We start from the raw sequence: 11,895 nt of genomic DNA on the forward strand, positions 1-11,895 counted from the left end.
AAGTCGACTGCTATCAGTGTAAAACTTCAATTTCATATCTATATTTTTAATTCAGCAACGGCACTCCCTAAATGTCTAAGAAATTGTCTAAAACTCCCTTTCCTATCATCTGGCGCCGGTGACTAGCTAGACTGGACTTATAACACAGACTATACTGACACCGCATTATAAATCGTAAAAACACGGGGTCACCACAATATAAGTACAATTTTACTTCTAAATATAATTTTACACCGCGAACACCACTGCTCAGTTGTATCCTACACCATTCAAAGAGTTCAACCGTTCACCCATACAACTCAATAATTGTAGCAAGTTAAATAATTGGTTGAGCTAGCAATCTAAATTAGTACGGGAACCACGAATTGTGTCCCAAACTCCATCTATTAATTAAGGTAATCTGCAGCCACGGGTCACGAAACGCACGCTCAGAGCGTCAGGAGCACACGCTCGACGCTGACACCACAAATGTATGGCGGTCGGCGAGCTCCTGACGCTCGGAGCGGGCGTCGCGTGGCCGAGGCAAAAGTCAGACTACATCGATCCCGCATTATGACGCGTGTAGTAGAGCGCGAGGTCACCACATGCAGTTTTATTCGTGTAATGCTACGTCGCTGCACCATTACTAAGTTTAATCAATTTTAAACTACAATATTCCTCCTGAGACCTCCGGTACAATTTTTTGTACATATTCCACAATCTCATTTGAACTTTTATTGAATGACCAATTCAAAAACAAAACAACTGCTTCTGGGTCTCAGGAGGGTATTAACCTTTTCGACGCCTTGTCAAACACAAAAGCGGTCACTCGGACGCCACGTCACCGAAGTGTCAATATTGAAATGGGACTTTATGCATATGCACGTAGGTCTATGTTGCTCTGTGGTCTGTGACCGATTAATACGTCGTTGGCGTCCAATAGGTTAACTAAAATAAACAGTCGAGCTCCTTTACTAAATAGTAAGGAAGCGATTATATGTGGTGACCGCGAGTTGTTTAGATGAGCTATGGCAGTGCAGTATAGTCAGTAGGCTCGCGTGTCCCAGTGCGACTGACGGGTGTGTGTGGCAGGTCCGGGTGGGCGCAGCCTGGTGGAGATCCAGCAGATGTCGGGCGCCAACATCCAGATCAGCAAGAAGGGCACGTTCGCGCCCGGCACGCGCAACCGCATCGTCACCATCAGCGGCTCCGCCTCCGCCATCGGCAACGCGCAGTACCTCATCGACCAGAAGATCCAGGAGGAGGAGCTCAAGCGCACGCGCCACAAACGCACTCTCCGCCGCCTCCGTGTCCGCCGCCACCGCCGGCCTCATGCAGTAGTCTAGTCACACACCGCGAGGCAGTCGACAGTTACCCTGCCGCCGACAAATCCCACCCCCACCCGACACATCGTTTTTTATGTGTATATAATCACTAGTTCTTTCGATTTTTGTGAGAAAGTAAATACTAGGGTTTCCTTCTCCGTGTGAAACATAAAAATATCTCATAAAAAAGATGTTTTGGGACACCTCTCAGGATCGAAAGAGCTCTTGATTCTCATAGAAACGTACACAAAATGTAACGCGTGGGGGTTCGGTTTGCAGCGGCCTGCCAGTCGAGTGATCGTCTCGTCGCAGCTCCGGCCGCCGGCCGCACGAGTATCGGGGCCGTGCAATATGCAACGCGACCCGCCGCGGCTCGCGTCGGCACATAGTTACCTATTTACAAATAGATTTTATTATATATTAATGATTTTATGCATGTACTATAGTGTTGGACATATATCTGGTATATTTTGTTCGTCGCGGTCTGCCTAGCAGAGGACATTGTTGTGTAAGATTAATGAAGTTACGATTGTGATAAATCCTATCACGGAAATTCCTATTCCATGCACATTTTATTTTTGTATATTGTTCACCGTGCATCGCATACATTTTATTTACAGAGTTGTTTTCATTGTAAATGTTACCATTGATAAGTTATGTTTAGTTAGGTTAGTTGAAACTTGGATTCGGATAAGCGAGCCGCCTAAGCCTCGGTTGACATAATAATTTTGTTTCGTTTTATATTTGACTCTCGAATGTCCGGCTAGCGGAGTCGTCGTCATTCCTGATTTCTGAAGGTGAAGATCTTTATTTTTTATACATTTATAAATATTTCGTTTTATTTTTGTTAGGAACGTTTCGCAGCCGTCGTCCGGTCTAAAATCGTTTAACAACAATATAAGTACAATCTAAAGAAAATGTTATAATGCATGTCCAGAATAGTAGAGAATTATATTTGAAGAAGCGTATCGTTGCAGATATGATAATATTGACAATATGACAGAAAGTTATTTACAGTCGGAGAAGGCCGGGCGCGCTCGTGCCGCTCGCAGGCCTCGCCGCTCGGCCGCCAGTTACCTCCCGTGCCATGTTGTGAGCGGGCTCGAGGGCCCAGGTTCGAGTCTCGGCCCGAGACCCGCGACCCTGTCCGCTGCCCGTGCGGCGATATACTTATCGAGGAATAGAAGTACAAATGAAATGTAATAAATAATAATAATGAATTCGAATCGGCTTAAAGAGTTAATGTATGTAACGTACGATAGCGTGTAAGATAAGGAATTGAGAGGCGTTTCTCGAGCTCGCCGCCGCCGGCGTGGCGGTGGCGCGGCCTGCCGTAGACTAGCGTAACTATGTACCCTGTAGCTAGAACTTATTATATATTCAATCTTTAAAGTGTAGGTATCGCTGTTAACTTTCCGGTGTTTTCGACTTTCTCATTCATCTTAATATATACGGGGTAGTGCAGATATCGTCTAGTGTCAATTATCGGGCGGGCGGGGCGCCCGGCCCCGCCTGGATGTCGATTATACGCGCTCAATTTTATTGGAACTAAATCTTCATTAGTCTGTACGTGTAAGTGACTACGTCAATTATTGTAAACGTTCGGTTGATGCCACTCGGCCGGAGCCCCGTTAGTCCTCTCTTCACTCGTCTCCTCTCGCACCGGTCCCTGAGTTACTTGCCTCTCGTTGCGGCGGGCTCGCGCCGCCGGCGCCGCGGCACCCCTCGCCGTCGCCTCGGCCGCCAAGCTGCCTCGGCGCCGCGAACTCGCCGATTCTTAAATAGTTATCGATGGAATTCTAGTTAGTTATAATTGTCATTAAAAACAATATAAAGGTATGTATAGATAATTTTAAAATAACTGGAAAATGTTAATGTTGTTATACTGAAGTTGTTACAATATTTGAGAGTATATTAACGTGAATACAGAATAATAATTTTAGTGCGGTACTATCCGTTTATCGCGTGGGAAGATAATAAATGCAACGTCGTCCGGAATATTTTGTGTATCGAATGAATTCAGGAAGGGAAGAGAACAAGGTTGATACTGTTTCTGTGATACTGACAAATACGCCGCGCTGGCACGCTTCCCGCACCCCTAGCGCCGCCCGGGCGCCGCGTGTCCGCGAGGCCGCCGCTGCCCGGAGCGATGGCGGCCTCGCCGGGCGCTCGAGCAGCAGCAGGCAGCCCGAGGCCGCGGCCGTAGTCAGCACCCGGACAGCGGCCCGTCGTGTGTAGTCAGTAGAGCCGCACCCACTCTCGTTACTAGCGCTGTTACACTTAGGTAAGTTTCAATGTTGTAGGCTAAGGTAGCTAGCGAGCCTCACGAGCGGCCCGCACACGCGACCGCGCATCTCATCTTTTAATTTTATAGCTAAATGTTGTTGAATTTGTTGATAGAGTGGTTTATCGTATAGTTTAGAGGTATACGTGGAGGCAGCCGTCGGGTGCGCTAGGCTAGTAAGGTTCGATACTGTGTTTAGGATCATGGCTGTGCGTTCAAGTCGAACTCAACATTAAGACATCACCATAACGCTTGTTTTGGGCGCGAATCGCACGCGGCCCGCACTCTGTATATAATTGCATAGCATTTTCATTTACGTTTTCTCCTTGCTCATTGTCATCAATTTATTAAAGACTGAGGAATCAACTTGCGCATATTGACATTGTCACGAACGCGTCCCGAGAGGTAGGGAATATTGTAATATAATTGTTTGTCATTAAAATTTTCACTCGGTTTCATGTGGAGTCCGACGGACGTAGTCGCGTGCGATTCCCGCAGTACACTCGCCGTTTTGTATCGAGTACCGTAAGTTAGGCTAGATCTAGGAGGGGTTCGTAAGAGTTCACTGGTTTAGGGATAGGGGAAGGCACCCAGCATCGGACGTGCCAGCGCTCAGAGCCAGTTGTGACAGAGAACGACTAGACCCGGGAGCCTCTCGTTACACGCGTGTTGCTGTCCTTGTCACTCCGCTCGCAGCCGCCTGGTCACGCCCGATGCTGTCGTAGGATAAGTTTGTCAGAACGTTGTGAGTGTACGGTGTGTAAGCGCCGCCGCGTGTGGCATGCGCCACGGCGGTCGACCGCGTGCCGCACGTGCCGCACGCCGCGGCGGCCGAGCTGCAGTCCAAGCGCCGTTCAGTCGTTGTCTCATCACCTTTACACATGTTGAGATTGATATGTTGTACTAATTCTATTGAATTATAACTTGTTGCGTATAATAAGTATGTAGACAGGCGCCGGTTCGGTGCGTTATGTATAATATCGATATGTTGAAAACATTTGTTGCTGTACAGTTTCAGTGATGGAATTTTTATTTTTTATTATTAGTTATTTTGTTAACTTGGTTTACGACAAACGGGTCAGCAATCTTATGTAACGAGAAATAATTTCTAATTAAGTTTGAATTGAAATGTTGAATAATATCTATTGAATTTAAATTTGGGTATATTATAGTCAATGTTAATATTTAGTTGTACTGTCGATATTGATTTTCTAATGAATGTTATTTTGCAATGTTGTAAACGATACGAGGTATAGAGGGAGGTTACAATGTCTTAGTGTTTAAAAGCTCGAAAACCAATTAAAAGGTACCTTGAACATTGTCTATATTATATTAACATTAAATAAATTGCAAAACGATGCGTTGTTTCATTGTCCAACATCACATTTTCCTTATTCATTTAGATGATACCTATCGAGTAAGTAAGTAGTAGTAGTACCCTAGTAGGTAGGAAAATGTCCGGGTAAAATGCACAAGGTAATGAGAAACGATACATGGAAATGTCTCGTAGTCGTAGGTACTATAATGGCCATACAGAGAGTGGTCTATCCTGGGGGCCTACCGCGAAAACCGCAATTCGCGGGGATCTTTCTCTTTTACTCTCATTAAGACGTAATTAGAGTGACAGAGAAAAATTCCCGCAATTGACGAACTTCGATTTTCGCGGTTATAGGCCTGTTCCGGAACCTCCGGAAATACGCAAAGTTCTGACATCTCAGGCCAGAGCCAGAACTAAGCGATATAGTATACACAAATATAAATATTAGCTCCAGGGTGCTTAGCCAAGATTCCGATCGCTTACGCTCCGTAGTGAACGAAACGCCTTCGCCACGAAGCGAACGAATGGCATCTTGGCTACGCACCCAGTGCTTTTCACACTATTATTAGTAACAGCAGCATGCAGCGACGTTTTTTGCTACCACAAACACATTGGTTTTATTGGTTGACTGGTATAAAATGCCTTAAAGCATTAAGTCCGCCATTTGTACCTTCATGTATTGTGCAATAAAGTTGATATAAATAAAAAACGTCCGACAATCCGGTTCGAAAGACCACCGTCACCACACTTCTCTATGGGAGAAACATGGGCAGAGACAGAGAAATGTAGTCTAAAACGCTGTTAAGCGAATCACGTAAACGTGTGTACTGTATGGGTCTCTATTGTTTCCCATAAAGTTTTAAGTCATAATGTATTGTTTGTCCGCATTTTCGTTAGTCATAATTTGGTTTTTCTCAGAAACGCGTAACTTTTCAGGATTGCCATAAAACAAACCTAACCTAACCTATCTATAGGATAATCTAAGGAAATTCCTGAAAAGTTAACGGTTTCAGAGTTATGACTAATGATAATATGACTATCATTACATTATGACTTTCAATAATTATGTCAAACAAAGGGATCCGGTACTGTATACATAAGCATAGGTGACGGCCAGGGTAATATAGGAGCTTTGCCGTGGGACCCGACGCCCAGCGCATTGTTAGCCGACGCTTGCCTTTGCGGGTGTGGCGACTGTCAAGGCTGCGCGTACGCCGCCAATGCCAGAGTCCCATTATATCACTCGATCTTGCTAAAGCGACAGAGAAACATCGATATTCGCGGCACCTCTACTCCTCAGTCCTGTAAGTATTTTCAAAGAGCATTTGAAATAGAGGTGGATTGTCACAAAAATTTGTAGCGACAGTAAATTTACTGCCATATTTCGACACATGATTAAAACTTTTAGAACGCCATTTCACTTCGATCCTTATTCTTTTACTGATTTGTGTAAAAATAAAAAAAAAGTGGCGCCATTGCTCGAAACGATGCCGCCATACCTGTGGCCTTTGATATATTAGAAGGCGCCACTTTTTGATATTTAACAAATTTTAACACATCACATCAGTGATTGAATAAGGATCAAAGTCAAATGGCGTTCTAAAAGTTTTAATCATGTGTCGAAATATGGCAGTAAATTTACTGTCGCTACAAATTTTTGTGACAATCCACCTTTATTTCTAAGTTTCTGAGTTCTGACAATACTGAGGTGAGGAACGTTGGCGTCATAAGACCTTTGTTAGTACCTGTGCTGAAAAGGAAAAATATAAACTTCAGAGTTTTTAATAAATTACGCATTTAATAATAAATGTATATTAAAAAAAAGTACAAAATGTGCCTTATTGGTCTTGAGCTAAGCTGTCTTCGAGAAAATTGAGATCTAAAATTTAACAATGGATGGAATGTAAACATAAGAAAAGTAAATAATATAATAGACTGATGTCGCCCATTAGAACTAGACTAGCACAGAAGCGGCGCGACAGTACCTTGCGCGCGAAATATACTACCCATCTTTTACTACCTATACTCGGTGTAAGTTAAGAAGTTTTGACAGTGGTGAATTGACCCTAATATAGATGACACTAAGGCTATCACTTGCGCGCGGTATCTTCGTAAATATAAGGATCAATTCATAACTTAAAATTTATTTCTTAATTTACAGCGACTATAACTGTATTAGGTAAAGAGGGACGGGTAGTCTATCTCGCGGGCGGGATACTGTTGTACGTGTTGCTTCTGTGCTAAGCCTGCATATAAAGTCTCATTCCTCGTCATTGTTGTAGATGGCGCCACTTATGGTCTCCGACGGTTTGTATGACACCTTGACCGCGGTTTAACACAGTATCCCCATCTAGTTAGTTAGCATTATATTAAAGAGAGAGAGGTCATAAGGCCAAAATAGGATATGGCGATGTCGCCAATGTGGTGCCATCTACAACAATCCTAAAGAACTCTACTTTGTATGGAGATTGGCAGTCCTTTTTATTTACTATTCTCTGGTAATAGATAAAAACGTACAAGCATAATATACAAATCATGATGTAAGTAAATACATAGTTTGTAAATAAATACACAGCCTTAAGCTAAGTACAGTTATTATTACAGTGCTAATAATACCTGCATATGGGTACATTTTTGTTGATAATAGTAAATACATATTGTACACATTGACAACATCTGACTTCATTGCACTTAACAAACAACTTATTTCATTTAACTATTTCTACACACATTATATAAGTACAGTAAACTGCAGAGATAACTGTAGGTACATAAATATGTCGTTCTTCAGATAGGTTATTATGTGTGATAGACGCTACGATAAATGCGACTTAAGCATGACCTTACGAATGCACCTTTTGTCACATCTATTTTACTTTGATAAAAAAAGTTCGATTCATAAATATTGTTTGATTCATTGCGTGGGTCTATTTCAGAGCGTTGGTAGCACGCGACCCAATACAATGATTGCTAACCAGTGCCTAAAAGGGCTATAAATAGACCCCTATCGCTTTTACACCGACAATTGGACATCAGTCGCCAAATTAAATTCAATAGAAAAGGTACAAATGTGCGGTCGAGCTCAGAAACATCTTTACAAGCCAACGTTCCAAAAATATATATTGACAATAAGGTCCGTGTCATTTTTGGAACGTCGGCAAAGATGTTTGTGAACTCGACCGTACAACTTCACGGAATACAGTCGTCCAGGCGTGGGAATCAGAAGGCGTACCGCGGACTACATTCGACGTGTTGTCTCTCTGTCGTACTTGTAAATTCGTACGTAAGTGTGACAGGGAGGCACCACGTCGAACGAGGTTCCTGGTAGGCCTCTTCCCGTCGTGCTACAATACAATACAGATGTACGGTCAACATTGTTACTATTGACGTAAGGATATGTACGTATATATTTGAGCACTTTGGCCGTCATCGTCACTATAATTTGATGCTGACTTGTTGTTACAATATACAGGGGTTATATCCTTCTCCAGAGGGACAGGGAAAGGACATATTCCTTTTTCTGTCCCTGTCAGCAGAAAGTAATGAACGTAAGAACCTCTATACCTATTATGAGAAGATAAATATATATAAATAAAACATTTATACATGAATATTGTCAATGTTGCCAACACTCTTATAAACCTATTTCCTAAACATCTAAATTATTGAATTCTGATAAAACTATATACAATTACATAACTAACAATTATAGGTCATCATATGTGTAGTACACTTTACATGTTAATATTGTTAATCTTAATTAACCAATTGACAGCAAAATGCTAATGAGATTCTTGTGGTAAATCATTTGATATGTTTTTATCAAAAAGACTTCCTCCAAGATAATCACAATTATCATTATCATAAATATGTATACTTTTTTGCACCTACAAGGTACAGTCAGCGTCAAATACTTTGTAGCAGTCAAAGTGGCCAAATAGTTCGGTACACCATACTAAATATATGGTGTACCGAACTATTTGGCTACTTTGGTTGCTACAAAGTATTTGACGCTGACTGTACCAAACTTTACTATAATGGAGTTTACTAAACTAACTTTACTATAATGACATTTGAATGTAAGGTTTTCCCACTGTCGTTAATGAGTTGCTTAATCTAAACTTAAAGGTAACAAAAATAGATTCTCATGTCATGTAAGAACACCGTTCCTCTCAAATTACTCAGTTAAAAGATAAGGTCACTTTCATTACACAAAAAATGAACAATAATGAAGGGGCTGCCTAAAGCTGTCTTAATCTTTGGATACAAAGTTGCCTACATAAATATTGTCCTACAATTTGAGAATCAAATGAGATTCTTAAGTCACAACAGCTACCTAGTGCACACATATCATATCTACTATTTCTAATATATTTTGACCCCACGATTCGTAACAACTATACGTAATCAGAGATCAGACTTAAACTGGTTGCTTGGTGAGCGTTATGGTGATAACTGCAGAAAGTCTAAGCTATTTCGTACTGTGGTACGTGCGGTTCGTATTCGAATCCGTTATAGTGTGTGAAGCTGAGACTTCGAGTTCCGGCGGCTTCCGATAGCGGCAGGAGCTCGTCAAGCAACGTCGAGAAGGTGGGCCGCTCATCCGGGTCTACCTGCCAGCACTGCAGACACAGGTGGAACAGTTCGTCGCCGACGTACGACGGCTGGCTGGCGCGCATGCCGCGCAACACTCGAGGAGCCACGTCCTTGTTTGGCGTACTCGCGTATGGCGTTGCGCCTAACGTTAGCGCTTCCCACATAAGGCACCCAAACGACCAGACATCTGCTTTAGGGTTAAATCTCGTCTGTCGTAACATCTCGCACGCTGTCCATCGTGTGTAGTCTGGGGTTTCATGTAGCGGCCTGATGTGCGATAAACCAAAGCCAGACACTTTTGCGGCTCCTGATTCGCCAATCACAATGTTGCGACAGTTTAGCCGTTTGTGCGTCACTGACTTGCTGTGGAGGTACTCCATTCCTGCTGCAATATCAGCACAAAGCTGAAGCAGTTTATTCTCAGTGATGAGGCAGAATTTATTGTTCTGCAAATCCCTCTGTCTACTTTGTAAAAGCATTTCTTTCAAAGTGTATTTACTATCTTGGAGTACAACAAATAGTGTTGTGTTAGTTTCACTAATCCCAATAAGGGAGATTACATTTTCATGTTCACTAGTCTTGATAAGGAGGTCTAGCTCCTGTAGCATAAGCTTCTTGTCCGGTTTCTCCATTTCCCTGTCACTGATGACCTGCACCAGCCCTGAAGTCTGTCCTCCGTGCTGTTGGACTTTAGCCTTTGTGAACTTCCCATAGCTTCCCAAACCAACAACACAAGAAATATCTATATCAATCAGATTCCTTGGTATGTTCCATAATTTTCTTTTTAAATTTCCATAGTAGTCTATTTTCTCAACCTCATCTTGTAGAAAGCCAGAGTTTTCAATTTCTATACATGGCTCACTAAGACTAAGCGGCATTGACTGTGAACCTCTCTGCATTCGAACCAAATGAATTCTTTTCCTTAAAACTATGAGCATACCAACTCCGATTAGCAAGAGGACTACCCCAATAGCTATACCGGCCCCTAAGGCTACTACCATTGGGTTGACATCTTCCGGCTCATTTATGTTCAGTATTATTTTCTTGGTAGACTCAGCATACCTCATTTTTCTGACATGATTTTTCTCACTTACTACGCCGAGAGATACATCAATATCACTGACCAACAGCAATGGGACATTCTGAAAGCCATTGTAAGTGTGTCCATCTCCTATAACAAAATCAGCTTTAATGTCATCAGGGTCTAACTCAGCTGTGATGTAGTAAGGCAGGTCCATGCTCTGGGCATAGGAGTAATTGCCGAGGTTATCAACAAGGAACCCTTGCTGGTACAGCTCAATGGACACCACCACTCTGTACATGGAGACTGGCCCATTTACATTTTTAGCTTCAGGAATATGTACCAACATCTGGTCCCCTCGTCTTTCTTTAACTATTATATCAGGAGGACTTGGATCTGGTGTTCCAATTATAGTTTCTGCTCTAGCTGTAGCAGGAGGGCCCTCATCATCATCATTTACTCCTGCCACACTGATAATGTAGCTTGAGCCGGGATATAAGTTAGGTAGTTCCAAACTGAATGTATTGTTAGGTACCCTCCATTCTGGAGAGCTGGAAGGATTTTCAGCATAAGTTGTCACAACATCAGCTTTTATAACATACCCTGTAATATCAGAATGGGCATCAGGCTGTTTCCAAGTTATTCTAATGGTGGTCTCGGTGACTCTGGTGACGTTGACGGGTTCCGGCGGGCCTGGCGCGACCACCTCGGTGTCGTATACGCTCGCAGCATTAACACCTCCACATTTTTGAGTCTCGTTTTTAGGACACGGCGAGTCACAGGTGTCTAACGGAAGCTTGAAGGTGCCGGGTGAGTTGCTGCAGAAGCAAGTAGATTCGTTGCCGATGAGCGCGTATTTGTAGTAGACCTGCTCGCAGGCCGACAGGCACACGTCCACGGACTGCCCGGTGTGCGTGTTGAGGATGTCGTCCACCTTCAGCCGGTAGCAGCCGATGTAGTCACCGCGGTCGCCCACGCCGACGCGCAGGCACATCACGACCACTAGTATACATAGCCACCCAACGCACCGAGTTTCCATTGTTTATTCTCGGTATTGAGTCATAGGCATAGGTTAATTTGACGTAAAACTTAACGCTCGTTACCAAGTCATTATCATAAATCGTAACTCACACTGAAGTGAATAAACATTACATTAGTAAACATCCACACGCAACTCCTTATAATTATAGTGCACTATGAAACTTTATTTGTTTGGTCAATAAAGAAATACTATAATAAAACGACTAGCCAGAACGGTTGACTGAACTGAACGTGCGTTTGGTTCCGTTAACGAATGTTTCGGTTCGTTGCGTTTTGATAAAATAATACAATACTCACAAGGATTTTGATCGAACTGGAATAATATTATTTT

The 11,895-nt window shown here is 42.8% G+C and overlaps 2 protein-coding genes across 10 annotated transcripts in view; one reads left to right on the forward strand and one right to left on the reverse strand.

Annotated features, from left to right (window-relative positions):
* LOC133528129 (RNA-binding protein Pasilla) overlaps positions 1-4,946 on the forward strand; it is a 74,053-nt gene extending 69,107 nt beyond the window's left edge. For 8 of the 9 annotated variants that reach the window (XM_061865365.1, XM_061865363.1, XM_061865366.1 and 5 more), the window contains one exon: positions 1,072-4,946. In XM_061865365.1, the coding sequence (XP_061721349.1) occupies positions 1,072-1,417 (346 nt within the window). In that variant the 3' untranslated portion in view covers positions 1,418-4,946. The remainder of the gene's footprint in view (positions 1-1,071) is intronic. The other variant, XM_061865372.1, reaches the window with a different exon arrangement.
* A 1,756-nt stretch (positions 4,947-6,702) lies between these two features.
* On the reverse strand, positions 6,703-11,745 carry LOC133528622 (putative inactive tyrosine-protein kinase Wsck). Its single transcript, XM_061866069.1, has one exon. It carries the CDS (start codon positions 11,560-11,562, stop codon positions 9,373-9,375), a length of 2,190 nt encoding a protein of 729 aa, XP_061722053.1. The 5' UTR covers positions 11,563-11,745; the 3' UTR covers positions 6,703-9,372.
* Positions 11,746-11,895: the final 150 nt, after the last annotated feature.

Source organism: Cydia pomonella, chromosome 19 (assembly GCF_033807575.1).
Source record: "Cydia pomonella isolate Wapato2018A chromosome 19, ilCydPomo1, whole genome shotgun sequence".
Lineage (NCBI taxonomy): Eukaryota > Metazoa > Arthropoda > Insecta > Lepidoptera > Tortricidae > Cydia > Cydia pomonella.

Coding starts and splice junctions, on each gene's coding strand:
- LOC133528622 (XM_061866069.1), bottom strand. CDS start 11,562: ATGGAAACTCGGTGCGTTGGGTGGCTATGTATACTAGTGGTCGTGATG.